Raw genomic sequence first — 20984 nt, 5'->3', positions numbered from 1 at the left:
AGGGCTCTTGGATACCATGGGCAGAAATGTCTGATTGTCAGAGATGGTTTTTAGCTAATGAATGGGAAATGTTACGGAACTGGCAGTTTGAACTTCTGGTGATAAAGATTGATCACCCCATTACAACAGCAGCCCCTGGAAAAGGCCACAGCTTCGGTGGCGAGAGGTGATCCTAGCTCTTCTCTACTTTAGTATGTGAATATTATGGTGAATGGCAGAGACATGGTGGCCAAGTGTTCTCTAGGCCGAAGGGGGGGTACATATTTAATCTTTATTAAGCACTTATTGTATGCCAGTCTCTGTGCGTGCATGACCCTGTCTAATCCTTTTAATGGTTTGATCAGGTGGGTGCTTATTAATATCCCACTTACAGATGAGGAAACTGAGTCCCCGAGAGGTTAAAATCATTTTCCCAAGGTCACACGTCTGGTAACCTGAGAATAAAACCCAAGAGCATCTGACTCTGCACCACAGCCATTTTTTTTCCTTTGCAACATAGGCTTGCTCTTTAAACGTACAGAGGACATTCTGCCAGATCTGCGACCTCAGCTTTTATCCAGAGAGAGGCATGGAAATAAAGCTGAAGTCCTTCCCAAATACCAATCACACGTGGGTTTCTTTTTTTTTTTTCCCACTACCCCGAACAAGTGTATCACAAGCAGGGCATTTTGAATCCCAAAGAAGTTTCCTTTTTTCCGTGGGACCTACTCAGTCCAAAGGAATATTTTAAAAAAGAGGAGGGAAAAGAATCCAGAGAGGCCAAATGGGAAGGATATTTACAAAGGTCTGTATCGAAGCAAATTGTCAGGCTTTGAGCTAAGTGGAATTTCCCAGCCAAAATGTGTCTCCTACCATTGTTCTTTATAAGGAATAAAGCTAAAATCCTGTCCGTTGTAAAAGCACCCCCGATGGGGATGGGAGGAAGTTATAAGCTCATTTTAAGAGCAATTCAAAGTTGGAAGCATCTTAGATCCCCATGTCACAGGAAGGGACCCCGTTGTAGGAGCAGTATTAACTCACCAGACCTGGGAAATGTTCATTTGAGAACGTGCGAAGAAGGAAATCACTGAACTAGGAGCAAAGTGCTTCTATGACTAAAAAAAGCAGGGCAGTGCCTTTGAAGGGAATGAGCTGAGCAATGACCAGCGGGAGCGCGTAGGAGACAGACCCGCACCTCTGCAAGCTGAACGGCATTTTAAAGCACCATTTAAGCCCTTGGAACTGCAGTCTAGCGGCCCTGTGTGTTTATGGAATGACAAAGACAGGCCAAAACAGCCACCCCCAGAGCCTCTGGTGACCTCAGAAATGGCAAAATGAGAGTTATCTGGCATCATACACTGATTACCTCCCCCCCCACCCCCGACACACACACTCAATGCCCTTGTAGCCGACTGCGGCTCAGAACGATCCCCTCATTCCTTGATTTGAATGTGTCCCATCATGAAGTCCCACGGGGGCGGGGGGGGGGGGAGTGGGAGGGAGGGGAGGGAGTTGGAGGTTGGTAGATGCAAACTAGTGCATTTAGAAAGGGTGAGCAGTGAGGTCCTGCTGCACAGCCAGTCCCTGTGAGCGGGCATGGTAGACAATACGAGAGAAAGGAAAACAAGAATGTCTGTAGGCGGTCCCGTCGCGGCACAGCTAAAACAAATCCGACTAGGAACCACGAGGTGGCGGGTTCGCTCCCTGGCCTCCATCAGTGGGTTAAGGATCCGGCGTTGCTGTGGCTCTGGTGTAGGCTGGTGGCTACAGCTCTGATGGGACCCCCTACCCTGAGAACCTCCATATGCTGTGGGTGCAGCCCTAAAAAGACAAAAAAAAAAGTCTGTGTGTATATGTGTGTGTGTGTGTGTGTGTAACTGGGTCACTTTGCTGTATAGCAAAAATTGACAGAACATAAATCGACTATAATTTTTTTTTAATTTTAATAAAAAAAAAGTCCCCCCGGGCACCTCAGCAAATAACCCCATGAGGCCCTTCACTGTATTGATACAAAAGTGTGACGCTGAGGGATCCAGAAAAATATCTTTGAAAAGGAACCCTTTCCTCTTCCAACTCTCTGCTCCGACTTCCTTTCCCTTTCCCTGCCACCTTTGTTCCTTCGCCGCCTGCCCGGAATAGCCCCTCAGCCATCCGGTCTGGGGCCCTCCCCCTCCTCTGCAGCCAGACCACTGCCCTGGGCTCCTCGGCCTCCCCTTGCCCCTTGACGCGTAAGTGATGACTGTCCGACTAACTGCATGGCTGATTTTAACCCAGCCTGGGTCAAGCCAGACCGTGGAGCACAGGCATGCACAGACTCAGTCAGGGGAGGCCCTGTTGTGACTCAGCAGGTGAAGAGCCGGACATGCTGTTTGTGAGGATGAGGGTTTGATCCCTGGCCTCGCTCTGTGGGTACGGATCTGGCGTTGCTGCAAGCTGTGGCATAGGTCGCAGATGCGGCTCAGATCTGGTGTTGCAGTGGCTGTGGTGTAGGCCGGCAGCTGCAGCTCCAGTTCGACCCCTAGCTGCAGGTGCAGCCATAAAAAGGTAGAAAGAATTCAGTCAGGTCTGGGTCATGCACCGAGCAGCTGTGTGACCTTGGGCAAGCCACAACCTCTCTGTGCCTCTCTTTTGTCCTCTAAAGTGGAGATGACAAGATTTCCAAGCATAACAGGTGCCTAATGAATGTTCGCCGCAGTTATTGCCTTCATTAGTGGTCACACAGCTGGCATTTCTTGGAGGCAATATGTTGCCATCAAGCTAAGCACATTGAAGGAGTCAGAAAAACAGGGGTGCCCTAAGATGACTGGGATATTTCTGTCACTTTGGGTTTTTTTTTTTTTTGCTTTTATTGTAGCTCTGCATCTGAGGCATATGGAAGTTCCCATGATAGGGGTCGAATCAGAGCCACAGCCACAGCCACGCCAGATCCTTAACCCACTGAGTGAGGCCAGGGATCGAACTCACATCCTCATGGGTACTAGTCGGGTTTCTTGCCACTGAGCCATGATGGGAACCCCCACAGGGTATTTTTAAAACAAAGGCAGAAGTTGGTGCCTCCTCAGTGCAAACACCTGTGAACCCTGCAAAATTAGAGATGTTGCAGAAAACCACAAGTATTCTAAGACCCTCCTCGATAAAGGAGGCTGGCGGGGGCTGTCCCTGGACACGTCCACCAGGAAGTACACGGTCACCCCAGCCACACCCCACATCAAGCTCTGGCTTGGGGCAGTCAAGGGCTGTGTGACCTTGAGAATAGGGCTTCGCCTCTCTGAGCTTCCTCATCAGTAGGAGGGGATAAACTTAGTAGTTACCAATTAAAGGGCAATTTAATGTACTGCTGCCATCGCTAGGTCCAGAGGGAGTGCTTAGTTGGCTAAATAGTCATGGTCACTGGCAAAGAGCAGGGGCTGCCTGGTCTGTAGGGTGGGTGAGCCCAGGAGGGGGTGGGGGCAGAAGGTGGACAGAGGCCAAGGCCAAGGCACAGAGGGTTTGGAAGGTGTCACTGACCACCAAGAGGCCAGGGCAGCATGGCTGGCAACACGTGACCTCACCCAAGCCCCCAGCCCCACTTGCACCCACGAGCCCCAGTCAAACTCTTCCTTTGCATGTGGCCCCTGCCCACCCCCCACCCCGCCTCGTAAAGGAAACCAGGAGAATGATTTCCTGGTTCTGTGTCTCTCATGCCGCTGAACCCTCTCACGGCTCACTGAATGCTTGAACTGGGACTCTCACTTCAGCCCAAACCCAGACTGGGATTCGAAACCGCTGGGTTTTGATGAAAATCACACACGTTCTCCCAGGACTTGCTGAAGTTGAGGTTCTTTATGTCTCAGTGCCAGAGGAATTCAGCAAGAAGCAAAGTGATAGGAAAGAAGATTTATTGAGAGACCAAGTGTGGGCGGTCTCAGAAGGCCAGGGCCCCCCAAAAACGGGGAGGGTGAAGTTTTAGGGGCTGGGCAATTTCTTAGGCCAAGGCGTGGGAGGATTTTTCCAACTGTTTCAGGGAAGGGGCAGGGTTTCCAAGAACTGGGCCACTGCCCCCTTTTTGGCCTGTTATGATTGGCCCTGGAACTGTCCCGGCGCCTGGGGGCGTGTCATTCAGCTGCTGACGGGTCGCAGTGGGGGTATAAGGATGCTCCGCCTCGCCTCATGGGCCATCTTGGACTGGTTGGGTCTAAGCGGTTTTGTCCCCTCCTCAAGGACTCCGTCATTCTCTTAAGGGTTGTGCCCTGCCCCTCCCTCCTTCCACCTGCACCTTCTTCTTCGGCGCGGATGTCTGATGGTACCGTGCGTGGTGAACGCATGTGTCTGGCGGGTTCTCCATGAACCCCGGTGTCCTCCTCTCGGTGATTCAGGCAGGTTCCGTGCACCCACAGCGGAAATGAGCCAGGACGGGGTTTCCGGAGGAGCGCTGGAGAATGCATGGGGAGTTGTCCTGCTCAGGGAGGTCCAGAGTCCGGGGGGGGGGGGAATCTAGGTCTGCTCCCTCACTCTCTCTTCCTTTACCACCACTGACCATCTAGCACCCGCTGCTTACCTGCCTGCTTCCTTGCACTGTCCCCTCAGGTCCCTGCATGGGGGTCTCCCCTTCCCACAGCCCCACTTCACCAAGGGCAGCACAGTGCGGACCTGCTGTGGATACCCACAGCGGGAAGAGTCAGCCTCTTAGCGATTCAGGAGAGGAGGGGCTGAGGAGACTTAGAAGGGCACAGCTGGGCAGAGTCATTGGACCTCGGGTTAGCAGATGAAATTCCGAGAGAGCCAACGTCAGGTAACACATCCTGGAAGGAGCAGTCGAAGCCTCCTGTCCCCGGTGTGCTGACAGGATTGGAATTATGTGCAACCTCTGGGGGAAGGGATCCATGAATCATCCTTCAGGGTTTAATGAAGATGCTCGAGCAATGTTAGCTGCAGTCCCAGCGGGGACGAGAGGTGGGACGAGAGATGGGGGCTCACGATGGGCGGGGTAAAGGGGCCGCCTGTCCTTGTCCAGAAAGAGCTCGGCTCGGTCACTCATCGTACAGCGGTCACGGTGGAAATGGAAACAATTTTAAAAGGAAGGGATGGTGGTGCTTATTAGGGTAATGGAAGGCATTCAGTGAAAGGCTCCTCTCCTTCTAAATGAGAGCGTTATTCTGTGTCCTGCTGCTGAAGAGGAGGTAGGTGGATTTGGTGATTCTGGATGAAAGAGCCCTGCCCGCTGGCCTTGCCTCCAGCAGCCTGCAACCCCCACGGGAGGAGCCGTGTTTGATGGATTTGATTTTTGTTTTTTAAACAGTGCAGGGCGTATAGCAAGGACTTGATAAATGGAATTGGTTGGGGGGAAAAAAATGTTAAATGCTCATTTAACTGATTCCTATCACTTAAGTCATTCCACCAACACTCTAATACGCTAATACATCCAAATTCCAGATGCTGAGAATTCACAGGGAAATTAATCAAGTCGCTGCCCTAAAGGAACCCCAACCAGTGTTCGTGGGTGAGACAACCACGTTTAGTACACTCTAGAAAAATGTAAGCTGGGCCGCAATGTGAGCCAGGAGCCGTGGAGACACATTAAAGAAAGCTTCGCGTACTGTCCTAAATGTTCAGAGTCGTTAGAAAGGGGGAGGGCTTCCGTCCTAAACCCAGGAGAGCAGGGGCAAGGCTGCTCGCGTGGTCGGTGGCCATAGACTCAAAGCCATTCTCCGCCTGCAAGCTTCTGGCGAGGCTGCTCCAAGATGGACTGCCCAGGAGATGAGCTGGACCGCAGCTGGAACTCAGGGGTGTGTCCGAACGTCTGAGGGCTGAGCTGAGACGACCAGGGGTCACTGCTTCCGGGACCAGGCAGAAGAGGCACCATGTCATGCAGAGTTATCCTGTATTAGTCTAACTGAAGTTGTTGAGTATGGAAGCTCACTCACGCAAGATCCAGCCCCCTGCCATTCCTTCTTGTAGGACAAGAACACGTGGCCCTGCTATCCCTTCTTGCAGGTGCCTCCTTCCTGAAGGGGCTGATGCTCCCTCGGCTGGACACTCACAAGAGGCAGATGCAGTTAATACTGTTTGGGGGCAGGGATGTGTCGCTTCTACCATCTGTCACCAACCCTCCCTCTTCTCTGCCGCTGGGCTGGGCGCTGGCCAACCCCAGGCGCTGCCTCCTTTAAAACAAGCCCACCCCTCGCCCTTAGGTTCAGAGGGTCTGGCTGTCACCGCTGTTCCAGATACCCTCTTGGCACTAACAGCCGCCTAGACCCCGAGGCTGCTTCTAACCCATCTTCTAAGCCCTCGTGTGCCCTCTTTCCATCCTGCCCACATGCCCAGAGGAGGTGGTTCGTCTCTGGATGGTGGAGTTCCAGGTGGGGTGGGTGGGAGTGTATGCAGTTCACATGCTCAGGACGTGAAGAGGAGGGGGCTGGCACCCCTGTGCAGCCCAGAAGCCCCCTCATCTCCTTCTAGAGTCCAGCTGATTGGCCAGTTGGCAGATGCAGAAAATTGCCCAACTCCAAATCTTAAACACCTCACATGATAGTAAAGATAATTGGGAAAACGACGCAGGACGCTAGAACAAGTAGTAAGAATCTTTCTTTCCTTTATTGCCGTTTCATTTGAAATTAAGTAGACTTGATTAGACTGGCTTTCTCAATTTAATCTTTTAAAATAAGTGCAATCTGGCAAATCTGTATTTATCAGTTTCGCCTCAAAGTTGGGGCGGCCTAAGAATTAATGATTCAAATGGAGAGAAATGACAGTCTTATCTCATTTCTCCTCAGGGCTTCACGGAGAAACAGAAGATCAAGTCAAACTATTCTTGTAATTTTTCCCCTCCCTCTCTCTCCATGGCTCATGCAAGGTGCTTAGCTCTGCCACTGATCAGCTGAGTGACTTTGGGCAAGTTGCTTGCCATCTCTGGGCCTTAATTTTCTCATGTGACTTTGGACTTATTAAGGTACAGGGCATCTTCAGCTCTAAAATTATTAGTTTTTGAATAAATGTCACTCTTCTTCCAGCCAGTTAGCAGGTTCTGCCACGGGCTTTGTGTAAAGACCCTCTAACCCCCTGCACAGGGCCAAGGCTGAGACCCATTCACCTACATACAGATACTGCTTTGCAAACTAGCTTCATGCCAGCTCTCCAGGAAGAAAAAATAGAAATCAAACATGCTAAAGAAAAATTCTGTAATTCCTTGGCTGGCCTCAGTGCATCTGATTTAAAAAAAAAAAAAAATCCCAACTTCCTTCAATACTTTTTAGAAAGAGTATTTGTTATAGTTTTGTCCTTGTTTTTCATTCTGAACTCGAAAGACTTTGTGCTGCAGTGGGTAGCACTGAATCTCTAAACAAATTTCTTTCAAAGCAAATTTTAGAGCAGAAATTAAGCAGCTTTCCCCTCTGGGAGCCAGCCCTGGGTGTACCACAGCCACCAATCCTCATTCTCATTCCTGTCTGTGCCCTCAGCCTGCTGGTTTGCCCATTGTAGGTGCATTTTTGAAATTGAGACTAATCCCCTCTTACATCGTTTTTAGATGCTCAGTGTGTTACAACTAATTGGACTTTCATGTTGTTATATTATCCTGTTTTAATCACTGTGCCTGAAAAGAAGAATTATCCAAAAGTGAATTCCAAATTGAAAAAAATAGAAGAAAAATTCTGAATACAGGCCGAACTGTTTAAGATGCTTATGAGTCTGTAAAATTATCCTGTGACGCATCCAAGTTTTCAATGCGGAACAGTTACCAAAGATACTTATTTTCAAATAAATTATCCTGTTAACCACAGGCCTGCTAGCCACATTGTTTTAGAAAAAATCACCAGGTATCACACGTTTCAGCTCCAGAATTTCTGTTTGCTTTCTTTCCGTAAGTTCTGTCTTTTCATTCATATTCTCCGTTTGTTTAGCCATTGCTCTCATGGTTTCCTTTAGTTCTTCGAACATGTTTGTGGTAGCTCGTTTACAATCTTTGTCTAGTAAAGCCCAGTGTCTTTGCTTCCTTGGTGGCAGTTTCTCCTTTTTTCCTGTGTACGGTCCATACATGTATGTTTACTCATGTCTTAGAATTTTTGTTAAACATCTGGATGTTTTAAATAATAGAATGTGATAACTCTACAGGATTCAGATATACTGCTGTCTGGAATTTACTGCTGATGTTTGTTCTTGTTGCTGTTGTTGCTGCTCTCTTTTTGTTAGTGACTTTCCTGGCCTGATTCTATAAAGTCTGTATTCGTGACATGTAGTCACTGAAGTCTCTGCTAGGTTAGCTTAGTGGTCAGCTGATAATTGGACAGAAATTTCCTTAAATATCTTGAACCAACAAGTTCCCAGCCTTATCAGGGAGCTCTATCTGTGTGTGGTGGGAATGTCTTCAATATTCCTGCGGGAAGTTTGCCATTCTGCTGTAGGCTTCACTTCCTGCTTGCGACAGAGCCTTGAGTTCAGCCAGAGGTAAGAGTTAAGTCCTTCTCGGGGCACTCCTGGGCATGCTCACAGACCTGCACGTGGGCATGTATGTGACCAACTAGTGTCTCAGGAGCATGTCAGAGGTGTTCTGAGCTCCCTAAGGGTGTCTCAGTCCCTCCTTTCATTATCCCCAACTGGTATTACCCCTTTAGGCAGCTGTAATGTTAAACAGTTGCTTCTGGTTGGTTTTAAAAAACGTCCAGTGGATAGGGCCACTTGCACCTACTAAGCTCTGAATCAGATCACATAAAAATAAGCCTTGAGAATGGAGCTTTTCAGAGAGCTGCCCGAGAGGTTAATAGTGACAGATCTTTGGAAGTGGGCTATTAGAGAGCTCCGAACCCATTTTCTCCCAGTTGTTGTCTGCTGGGCTGCAAGTTTTTATAGCTACCATAGTCGGAAGGCTGTTTGCTTTCCAGACGACCACAGAGCTATTGAGAGAGGAGTAGAGATAAGGCAGGTTATAATGTCACAGAGCTCACAGATCTTACAGAGATGCTTTTGTTTTTGTTGAGTAAATCCTCCTTATATTGTTGCAAATGTTGGTTCATTTTCAGAGTTCTAGAAAAGTTGGTTTTGATCATGTTTGCTAGGGTTTTCATTATTTTTAGGAGGGAGCAGAGTTTTGGGGACCCTCACTCTGACGTTCCAGAAATGTTTCTCCAGAGCACATTTCTAACCACTTCTATAAGTGGTTCCAAACTGAGAAGCTCCCCTGCCCTTGAGGGTTTTACATTTTGTAGGAATAGTTTGGGATCTAGTATCATCTTCCTGACATACATCTGCTGAAACACATATTATTTTATGCATATTTTTTATTTCTCCTTTACATTATTGGGCATCATATTCTCTTTTAGAGTTGTGCATAGAAATCTGTGGCATTCGTTTCCGCATAATCAAGGTGCACAAAAACATTTGTCTCGAAACTAGAAAGGGACATTATTTTTCGAAGATTGAAAATCACCACTGTTGACTAAAAAGATAGGCACAACCTCAGAGTTGAGAGTTATGTTTTATTCGGCACAAAACTGAGGACTTAGGCCTGGGAGGCAGCATCTCAAGCAACCAGAGAAAACTGCTCCAGGGAGTTGAGGCAGGAGGTGAGACGTGTAGGAGTTTTGCAGCAAAGGGCAGGTGGTAAAGAACAAAGAATTACTGCTAATAACAGAAAGCCAGGTATCTCACGTTAAGGAGGTTGGAGCTTTTCTATGAATGGGAAGCTGGAATGTCTGAGCTCACTGAGGTCATCCCTTTGACGTGTGCGCCTCGCTCTCTGGGGCCCGTATCCTGTGTCTTCACATCCTGTGTTTCCTTGAGGCTCACCTTTGGGAGTGGCTGCAGGCTGAGGGCTGCTAGATGGCAGGTGTTATTTTGTTTCCTTCCTGAGCTCCCTCGGGGCTCACAGGCTCACCCCTGGAGGTGGCTGCAGTCACTGACGACTGTGACATCCTTTGTTTACTGCTGTGGCAGGCAATATTTTATTTCTCACTGCACTAGACACCCCCCTTTCTATCATACACTCACCCTAGTACCTCCAGAGAGTGCCTGCACTTGCGATTTTCTATGGAAGCCCCACCTCAGAGTGAACAAAGAGGGAGTTTGGAAAGTGAAAAATCAGAGGCACTACCTCTCAGAAAAGTAGAATGAAAAAGAAAGTGGAAGCCATCTGATGAACCACGTAGGAAGTACTAAAGTATTTTTCATAATAAGAAAAATACCGTGTTTTGGTTAATTATAAATTCTGCCTAAGAAAGACATGTATACAGTCAAAGGTTTTACCCATTTTCAGGTAATTAAAGCTAATAAGATATGTGCCACTGAAGCTATACTGAAAGTCATTTAATTTCGTTTGATGATTAATAAGACCTCTAGAAAAATTTTACATAAATAAGAGCCTTTTGGATGTTATTCTCATGAACAGCTTTACAATACAAAACAGTCATTTGGGTCCCTACTGAGTCTGTTGGCTGTATTCTTTAAACTCCCTTCAATAATTATGGATAAACTTGGCCAGAATTTACTATGGAAAGCTTTGTATACGTTCGAGTTATAGTCAAAATCCAGCCGTAACTGAGCAGGACCCCGTGAGGCCCTCCAGGCAGACCCCTCCTGCTTCCTCTGCTTGAGCGCCTCTCCAGGCACCCAGATCACTGCATGGGATGCACATGTCCTGAGCTGTTTTCCAAAAGGGAACACCACCCCCCCAACACTGGAAGATGTCAACTGCTTCATGACCAAGCGCACAGAGCCCCCAGGCCTCCGAGAGGCTAAGGATTGATCACGTGAATGCCTGTGGCCTCGGGTCAGCCAGAGAAATTCTGCCCCAGCTGATCACCTGCCCTGTGACCCCCGCAGCCCTCACCTGTCTTTTAAAAAAACTCTATAATTTTGGCACAAGGCGTTCAGGCTGCCTGGGGGTACGAGCACCCATCCCTCGCCTGGCCCTGCAGCAACCCTTCCTCTGATCCACACTCAGCTGTTCTGGTTTCTTTGGCCTCCCCGGCCTCGGGCGCGGGGACTTGCACTGACACAACCTCTTCTTCATTTTCAGCAGGAACATCCATGGATAATTTGCCATGTCAGGGAGAAAGGAAAAGGGGTTCCGCGTCCTCTTTTCAAGGGGACCCTAGCAGAGGGACCCCAGCAGAGGGACCCCAGAAGAGGGGACCCAGCAGAAGGGACCCAGCAGAGTTACAGAAGGTCTTCTGCTAAGTGCTGATGCCAAGTGTGTCTCCTGGGGGTGGGTGGCATCTGCTTCCTGAACGTTTGGGGTTTCCGTTTTTCTCTCTTCCATTTTCCGGTGTCACAATTTAAAAAATAATAATAACCAAATGAGGAGAAGATATCAAAAGAGGAGAAATTTACACGATTATCCGTCATTTTCTAAAAATCAGTGTTAATGAAGCTGCCGTGCCCTTCTCTTCATAAATATTCTGGAAAAAAACCAATACCTGGAAGCTCACAAAGAAAGGGAAAAGGCTCTAGTCTTTAGGAATAACACACTCCCAGAAAACACTCTGAGCAGAAAGAAACCTGTTAAGTATCAGCACACCGTGTGTGTAACTGAATACACCTCAGGTGGCATTTATCCAGTCTGAATAATCCTGCTGGTCGGACTGTACCTGCGTTTCAACTGTACCAGCGCTCCGAGTGGCTGCAGCTTCCGATTGGTTTATGTCTGTGTCTGAGCAGTTATTAATTATTTTAATGATCACCCCTCTACGAATGCACCTCATGGTTCCATGCTGGGCGTTACAGCACATCCCCAAACCCATGCTGTTGTCAGCCCTCCTGACGGGGGTCTCTCGCGCTGCATCAGACTGTCATTAAGCTGCAACTCCTTAATGAGCATCATAGGACCCCTTTCCTGCAACAGAATAAGCAAAACCAGAACCCTCATGTCTCCTCTCTTTTCCTGATGGGCTGTTGGTTCCTGCCCGGGGTGCTGGCGTGGTCTCCACCTGATCGGACCTTTGGTTGACATGACCCCAGAGAAACTCTAGGTGTTCCTTCCTGGCTTCAACCCTCCAACCGCGAAGAGCTGCATACTGGAGCTGTCTGGTGCTCCCAGCTCCCAGCTCCATAAAGCTCCCTCCAGGCTGCCTCCCTTCCTCTGAATCATTCCCTTCCGTTATGTCGCTCCGTTACCTCTCCTAACTGGTCTGAGCGTTCATTTCCACTGTGGACTGTCCTGATAGAGTCCACCCATGTGTCTCTACTTCTTTCCCGCACCACCCCCGCCCCCGGCTCCGTCCCCACCCTCCTGGAATGACCAGAGTTTGACAGTTCCAGGGTGTGCGGCCACTTTGGTCACCAACATCATCACCTGGGTTCGGAGGACGTGAGCAGGGCCAGAGAGGGAGGGCTGGGCCCATCTGCCACAGATGCCAGTCGTTTTTGGATTTGGACCAGTGCCCTTCTTCCATGTCCTGCCATTTTTTAAACAAAAGAGTCCAAGTACCCGGTGTACACTTGAAGTTGGTCTGAGTTGTCTCTTCCAGGGCTTTCTCTCGATCCTCTCTGGGCTCTCCCTCGAGCTCTGATAAAGCTGCAAAACCAAAATTACACTCCCATGTCTCTGTCTTCCCGACTGTCCTGCCCAGAGTGCACACGACATGACACCCCATGGGCTGTTTGAGTAGTCCGCCGAGTCAAAGGCAGTAAATGACCCCTCGCTGAAATTATCCTGTTTCCTGTGCACACGCAGCACACAGAGCCCCGATGCCCTGCTCGGTCTCAGCTGGGCCCCTGCCCACCCGTCTGCCTTCCCACGGGCTCCTGTCACCCTGCATGAGACCTTCACCAGCTATTCAAACCGGAACCGATTCTGAACTGTGCTCTTCCTTCTTTAGTAAAAAGTAGTCCTCTTAATGGTTTTGTCTGGGGGGTGGAGAGTGGACGATAGTATGTGATTATTATAAAAACTTCAAACATGGCAGAAAAAAGCAAAAAAAGAAGAATCATCCCCTTTCTAACTGCTCAGAATATTTCTCACATTTTGTTAAGCATCCTTTAAGGTGTCCCTTTGCCTGTTGTAGTCTTTTTTTTTTTTTTTTTTTTTTTTTGCTGCATAGTAGACTACCAAAAACGTAGCAGCCTAGAACAGCACAGATGCATTATCAAATAGTCTCTGTGGTGAAGCGTTTGGCCACAGCGTACGTGGGTCCTCTGCCAGGGTCTCAAATGACGGCAATCCGAGGGTCCTCGGGGGACTGTGGTCCCATCTGACGCTCAGCGCTCTCTTCCAAGAGCAGTTCTCAGAAGAATTCAACTCCTTGCAGCCAGAGGTCTCCTGAAAGCTCCCATCTTCTCAGAGGCCAGCAGGAGCATGTCTTTGCTGCTTCGCATCCCTGGCTCTCTATGTCCGCACCTGTAGACCCAGATTTAAAGGTTCACGTGATTAGGTCAACCCCACACAGTCACCTCCTTTTTAATTAACTCAAAATCAACAGACTAATTACCTTAATTACAAATGCGAGATCCTCTTTGTCATGGAAAGTAACATAATCCCATCCTATTCAAGACGTCGCCCACGGTCCAGGGGAGGGGATCTTACAAGTGTGAGGGTCACTTCAAAATCTGCCTTCCACACATACGTACACATATGCAATGAACATGCTGCAAGGTGTTCTGTAGCGCGGCTTTTAAAAATGGCTATACCGGAGTTCCCGTCGTGGCGCAGTGGTTAACGAATCCGACTAGGAACCTTGAGGTTGTGGGTTCCGTCCCTGCCCTTGCTCAGTGGGTTAACGATCCCGCGTTGCCGTGAGCTGTGGTGTAGGTTGCAGACGTGGCTCGGATCCCGCGTTGCTGTGGCTCTGGCGTAGGCCGGTGGCTACAGCTCCGATTCAACCCCTAGCCGGGGAACCTCCGTATGCAGCCCAAGAAATAGCAAAAAGACAAAAATAAATAAATAAATAAATAAATAAAAATAAAAATGGCTATACCATGGTCATTTGTCCTACCTAATAAATACAGAGTCTGGTTTTTATGGCTGAAGAATATTCTGTCCTGTGATTTACAAGAATCACATATTGGACAGTAACTGATTTTTTCCTTTCTTAAAAATTGAAGAATATTCTATGCTGTGATTTACAAGAATCACATATTGGACAGTTTCTGATTTTTTTCCTTTCTTAAAAATTGAAGAATATTCTATGCTGTGATTTACAAGAATCACATATTGGACAGTTTCTGATTTTTTTCCTTTCTTAAAAATTGAAGAATATTCTATGCTGTGATTTACAAGAATCACATATGGGACAGTTTCTGATTTTTTTTCCTTTCTTAAAAATTGTGCAAGGATGAGCTTTTTTACGTGCCTGTCTTTGCATTTGTGTGATCATTCCCCGTGCACAGTTCTAAGGAAGCGATTTCCCAAGTCAAAGGATAACCAAACCAGTGCCGTGCTGTCCCTTCCAGGGCCCTCCAGCAGTGCTGCTCTTCTAGGGAGGCTCTGTTTGGGGGGAGATTCTGTGTCGTTTTCACCCATACTGCCGAAATATCAGCATCCTTGGAAGGAGTTCTAGAAATGACTAGCTGCCACTGCAGGAAACATACAGCAAGTCACATAAAGATGTACTGTTCACCTGTCACCTCCATCATTATCTGCCCCCCAAGGCTATTTTCAATTTGATTGAACGACTCTCAATGAAATGGGGGCTCTAATTTCTACACTGCGTCTTTGGAAAGAGGCAACAAGGATACTAGATCACCTTGCAGGTTTATCGTTTAACGTCAAAGGCACATTGCATTTTTTGAGGGCTTAAGGGAAAGTCAGGTTTCAAATGAAGGCTCTGAGAAAATACAAAACCGTGAATCTTACAACACACAAACAAGTGAAGATTTAATGATGCCTGCCTTGCTAGGAGCTCTCCTTGCCTTCCAATCCTCCAATACTTTGAGCACCTGCTGAGGGCCGGCTCTAGTGCTGGGAATGTGATGGGGAGCAGGCAGCAGAGCCCAAGAGTGAATCCACATATTCTGCACGATGTGTTTATCTACGTCTAGATCGAAGTTTAAAGGCTTTCAAATAACACAGTTTCCTAGATGCATATCTCTTTCCCAACCCTGGATAGTAGGTCAGTGGAATTCAACAGTGACTATAAATGTTACAGACATTAACACAGGGGACTGGATGTGTAAGAGTCAGGCATGTCTACACGGAAACACGAGGCATCCAGGGCAAAGGGGACCCTTGCGGCATGGGGGGGTCCAGGACACATTTGGCCAATCCTGAGCAGAGAGAACAGGCAGGATGGAAGAAGCCCCCTGGCTTCGGAGGGCACACCCTCTCCCTCTGCTCACGGCCATTCCGGGAGCTCAGCCGTCGACAGAGCGTCCACCGCCCCAGGACTGGGAGGCAGTGGGTGACGTGTTCAGCATGTAGGCAGTTCTGTTCAGCTCATCCATGGCTACAAGTTCCTGACCCTCCTGGTAAACTCTTCCCCCCTAAATACACAGGTGAGGTCTCGTGCTGGGTGAACGTGGGAGAGACCATGAGCAGCTGGGTCGACAGTGCAGGGAGAGAAAAGAAACCTTTCCCCACTTCCCAGTCTTCTGAGAAGAAATATATCCTCCAGAAATGGTCGTTCCCTGAGATCTGAAATTAAAGCTTGCTTATCTTGTTCAAGGCTACCTGGCCCAGGATATTTGAATTTAAATCAGAAGGTTCTGGGAACCTCTTAACCGAGAGAGGTGCTGTAACCCCGAAAGTCAGGGTCGCTCGACACCGCAGATGGCAGGACTGTGTCCGTTTGGGATTACAGATGTTGCACTGTGTTTTTTCTGGCTCTCTCTGCCTCGTGGTGCAACCTTGACCTTCTGAAGGGGGCCGGTTAGCAGTCATTGTTTAATGCGTGATCACGGTGACCTTCCTTCCAGCTTCAGAGCAAAGATGGGAGGCTCTGGGGCGGGAGTCAGCCTCACACTCCTGCCCCAACACCTTGACTTTGACCCTGACCTACAGCTGCCCTTCCCTCCCCTGCAGACAGTGCCGTGTCCTGCACACCTGTCCTTGGCGCTGCTCTTGACCTCCTGCTCCTGCATCCTGGGTTTTGAGCCCCTGTCTATTCCCTCTCTTTGCTGGTCTGCTTTTATTCTGACTCCCTCTCCACTGGTTCTCCTTCCATAAACGTGACAGCCTCCCCTAATGTCAAAACAATCAGAACAGTCTTCCCATGTTGCGCTATTTTCTAGCCGCCGCCCTATCTGCTCTTCTTCCCTTCACAGCCTGGCTCACTCCTGGGGAGCCCTCTGCACTGCACCCCTCCCCGTCCCATCCCCTCCCCAGCTGGCGTCTGCCCTCGTCACTCTCCTCCATCAACGGCAAAGACTCCAGTGGCTTCCTGCTCGTGAAGTCCCCAGGGCCACGTGTGTGTGTAAAAATGCCTCTTGGGTTTCGTCTCCTGAGCGTCTCTGCACTCGAGTTCATCATGTCCCAAACAACCGTGTCACCCTCCCCCGCCACACAAACCTTCTCTTTCTCCTTCATTCGTCCTTGGCAAATGGACCATCACACCCCCTGGAAAGCTTCCTCAGTCGCGGAGTCCCTCCCAACCCAGGAGCCCACGCCTCCCACTGGCACCTCTCCTTCTCTGCCATGATGGGGGGCAGAGGGGGGGACCGCAGCGCCTTCTCCGGTCCTCACCCGGCCCCCACAAATACAGACTCGCCCAAGGATGAAGCCCAAATGTTTAACTTGGGGTAAAAGGATCTCACCATCTCATCCGCGCCCATAGCTTCGCTCAGTGTTTAAGAGCATGGATCCGGGAGCTCTATCACCAACTACTGTGTGACCTCAGGCAAGATTCTTAACCTCTCTGTGCTTCGTTTTCCTCCCTTGTAAGTCGGGGATCCTGTAACAATACTTTTCGCATAGGGCGCTAGGAACGCCAGACGTGTCAATGTGCCTCGTAAAGTCTCGAGAGCAGTGCCTGGCACACAGTAAGTGCTGCGTGTATTGGTCGGAGTTAGGACTTACGGCCCATTCTCACCTCCAAACCTCTTCTCCCATGCACGCAAAGATGCGAACACGCTACCCACCGGCCACAGCGAACTGCGTGCAAGTTGCCAAACACGCCGTGTTGGCCATTTCTTGTCTCCACGACTTTGTTCTTACTCCTTTTGTTGGCCTGCTAAGCTCCCACTTATTTTTCCAGGACTCAGCTCAGCTGTCACTTCTGCTGTGAAGCCTTCCCTCCGGCCCGAGGGCTTCCCCACTGAGACCCCCTTGCACCCCTTGTGCTTCCACGGTAGCATGTGCGTTACTTCAATCGGTGGCTTTGAAAAAGTCAGAGAATCGCCGTGTTTGAGCATTTAACATATCTCCGGCCTTCTTCTAAGGGCTTTACACGTATGACCTTGATGAAGCCTCGCAGCAAACCCATGAAATGTTTCAACAATTGATTCCTGTGTTTGTCATTCCTCCTCAATTGGGGGGCTTTGCATGGCCAAGAACCGAGGTCCTGACGATGGGTGGGTATCCGGTATCTAGCATGGTGCCGGGTGCCTGATGGGCTCCTGGTTAAGGAAATACCTCTGGACTGAGCCACTCAAAGATGAGCTGGACTCAGAGAGAGGTGAAGACACGCCTGCATTACGGACGTGAAAGGGCACTGACGGAAGGATGCGTGGTAGCTGGATCTGAAAGCCGTCAGTGCCATAAACAAAGACTGCTGTCACCACCTCACGCCACCATTAAATTGTTATTACGAGATGAATATTTTCTAGAGTGCGGGCAGGTTAATGTGTTCTCATTTGTTTCTGTAACGTCGTATAATTTCAGGGCTTTCCAAGGACATGGTCATACAATGGCTGGTATTTTATCCCATGCTCTTGCTTCGAGGGTCATATGCCAAGGCTGGAGAGTTTAGCAGGGCCCTCAGCTCACGGGTTGCCCACTTTTGATAAAGAGACGCTCACCCAGACAACCTTGGCTTCCTGTTGGGCCCCATGTGGAAATTTGCAACAAATTACGGACAATTAAAGTCAGGCGTTAATGTTATTGCTTCTATGGCACTGGTCTAAGCCCATAAACACAAGCATTTTACAGCTTAATCGTTGCAAACGGGTGTGCTTTTTTATAAATCTTATGTATATATGTATGGAATAGTATATATACATGGAATTCAAAGATACATGCATCTTGGTTTTAATTAACTTTTCTTACCTGCCTTATCCCTTAAGCCCATAGTAAATTCTATTTCATTAGCAGCAAACAATGGTTAAGATCAAATTTATTTAAGGCGCTAGAGTTCCCATGGTGGCTCACCAGGTTACAGACCCGACACAGTATCCACAAGGATGCAGGTTCAGTCCCTGGCCTCGCTCTGTGGGTTAAGGACCCAGAGTTGCCATGAGCTGTGGTGTAGGTCGCTGATGTGGCTCGGATCCCGCGTCGCTGTGACTGTGGCATAGGCTGGCAGCTATAGCTCTGATTCGACTCCTAGCCTGGGAGCCTCACATATGGTGCAGGTGTGGCTGTAAAAAGAAAAAAAGAGAAGAACATCTCTGATGTTTGTGGGGTGAGCGGTGTCCAGCCATGAGAGTGCCCCGCAGGGTTACGGTGGGAGTGGACCTGCCCAGAACACCTAAGCCGAGAGCCCCAGTATTTCCCCAGGAGGCCTCCCTTCGCTCCAGCCCGTTCCGACGATGGATAGTCAGCGTATCCACGGGACTCGGGCTCCCTTGTTGATTTCTTGGAGCATCGAATGTGCCGGGAAGTTTAATCCCTCTGGGGTGGGGTTTTGGTGTTTTCTAAGGAACTACCACTGCTGGAATGAAGCCTGGATGACGAGGCCCGATCTCCCGGTGGGGTTCGGAGGTTGGCAAGTCGTGGACAGCACCCCCCAGGAAAACAGCGACGGTAAGCCTGCGTCCTCCCGCCGGGAAACCGCCGCCCTGCCCACCTTCCTCCTGCTTTTAGGATTGCGCCTGATGTGTGGGGAACACTCCCTCCCAGGGGAGGCCCCAGCAGAATTGTGCTTCCTGGCACATGGACAGTATTAACTACCTGCCAATCGGGGTTCGTTTCATTTCCATGGCCGGCTTTACTCTTATCATTTTTCTAACTTTTAGGGGAGAAAAAGCATAAAACTTAGCATCTGATTCATCAACTCTTGCTTTGATAAGCAGTTTTGAAGACAAGGGGAAAGATAGCCATGTAAGCACTTTTACGAGGCGATAAAATACACTTCAGCTCTCCCTAATACACAGTGATGAGATAGAAGGCAGGAGAAAAAATAAGGAACTCAAAAAATAATTACAGGTCAGCCTTTAAATTGTTTTTCCAGGGCCAGATTTCTTTTTAAGTTGTCTGATTTCTCCCAAAACTTGAATATGGGGGTGCTTATCTCTAACTTGGGTTTGGTTTTTTTTGTTTTTGTTTTTTTGGTTTTGGTTTTGAGGGTTTTGTTTTGTTTTGCTTTTTAGGGCCACACCTGCAGCATATGGAAGTTGACAGGCTAGGGGTTAAATTGGAGCTGCAGCTGCTGGCCTACACCACAGCCACAGCAACACGGTAGGCGAGAAATTTACCACTGAACCACCAGTGCTGGCCATAGCAACGTGGGATCTGATCCGTGTCTATGGCAACGCCGGATCCTTAGGATCCTTAACCCACTGAGCGGGGCTGGGAATCAAACCTGCATCCTCAGGGATGCTAGTCAGGTTCATAACCTGCTGAGCTGCAATGGGAACTCCTTTTTTGGTTTGTTTTGGTTTGGGTTTTGGTTTTGTCTCTACCTTGTAAACTCTGCTAGGGAGTGGCAGCTATACCTGCTCCCCACAACCCAAATTTTTATAAAATCACATCAGAAGCCTCCGTATCTCTTTAACGTGAAGATAAAAATCCGTGGCCTAGGACATTATCTTAATTTCCCCAAGTGTGGATGGAAGATGTGTGTGGATACACACATATACACAAATGATATATACGCACAAGGGAATGCCAGTCAAATACTGGGTTTTAAGAGAGAACGTCCCACACTTTCTGGTGCCCTCTGTTGTACATCACGACAAGGTGTCTGGGCAGCTAATGGCAGTGCGAGTCTCATGAATGGAGACAGACAGTTAACACTCAAAGGACTTGGTCAAAGTCGGCCTAAGCCCGCTGACTTCCTGAATGCATGTTGGGTTTCTGGTTCATGGGTGTGGCTAATGTCCAGATTCTCCAGTTAAGCCTTGACGTGTGTCCATAACCTCTAAAGAACCCCCCAAAAGCAAACCTGGAAACAAACAAACCACCACACACGTAAGGGAGACCTGTCACTCTTTCCAACATCCCAGACACCGGTTGTAACAGAGCAAGTCCCGTCTAAGCCAGCGGCTGGGCACCCACACACTGGGCCTGTCTGTGGTTGGAAGAATAGCGGGCCTGGCGGGAATGAGGTTGTCCTATGCTCTTCTCGTGGCTCCACGTTTTGGTTGGCAGAAGCACTTCCAGCAAGTTCCTCTTGATGCCATGCGTGGGCCGTTGGCTCGCTGTGGCCGTGGAAAGCATTGAGACCACGTCAGGGATGAGGCAGAGGCGATTTCATCTCTCCAGAGCCACCTTAGCGCTCTGACCTGTATCCAGACGCAGAACCGAAGGTGACCGACTCATGCTGTCCTTGCTCCAGGCATGTACCGCTGTGGCCCGGCCTCCGTTCAAGCCATCAAGCACGGTCACATCTGCTTCCAGTTTGATGCGCCTTTCGTTTTCGCAGAGGTACGTGCATGGCTGGGGGAGGAGCTGCTCTCCTCCCTACCTCTCCCCACGGAGTTCCCGCTGTGGCGCAGTGGGATGGGTGGGCGACTCTGGAGCACCGGGCCGCAGGTTTGTTCCCAAGCCCCGCACAGTGGGTTAAGGACTCGGCATTGGTGCAGCTGTGGCGTGGGGTCTGCCCCCCAGCCTGGGAACTGCATATGCCAGGGGGTGGCCAAAAAAGAAGAAGAAGGTCCCAGGCTGTTACTTCTAAGTTCCCCAGGTACACAGGATACGATTCATGCTTCCAGGGTTGACTAGGCGGCCTTCCAGCCTCTAGGCACCAAATGCTACGTGCAATTCTTACTTAACATTTTTCTTTCCT

General features: G+C 49.2%; 1 protein-coding gene across 2 annotated transcripts in view; it reads left to right on the top strand.

Moving 5' to 3' along the window:
• Positions 1–20984, top strand: part of F13A1 (coagulation factor XIII A chain) — a 151751-nt gene that overhangs the window by 87256 nt on the left and 43511 nt on the right. For both annotated transcript variants that reach the window (XM_047794523.1, XM_047794522.1), the window contains exons 9-10: positions 18678–18781; positions 20535–20623. In XM_047794523.1, the coding sequence (XP_047650479.1) occupies positions 18678–18781; positions 20535–20623 (193 nt within the window). The remainder of the gene's footprint in view (positions 1–18677; positions 18782–20534; positions 20624–20984) is intronic.

Source organism: Phacochoerus africanus, chromosome 9 (genome assembly GCF_016906955.1).
Source record: "Phacochoerus africanus isolate WHEZ1 chromosome 9, ROS_Pafr_v1, whole genome shotgun sequence".
Classification (NCBI taxonomy): domain Eukaryota; kingdom Metazoa; phylum Chordata; class Mammalia; order Artiodactyla; family Suidae; genus Phacochoerus; species Phacochoerus africanus.
Note: the sequence above shows the minus strand (reverse complement) of the source record. Positions and strands in the feature narration are given on the sequence as shown.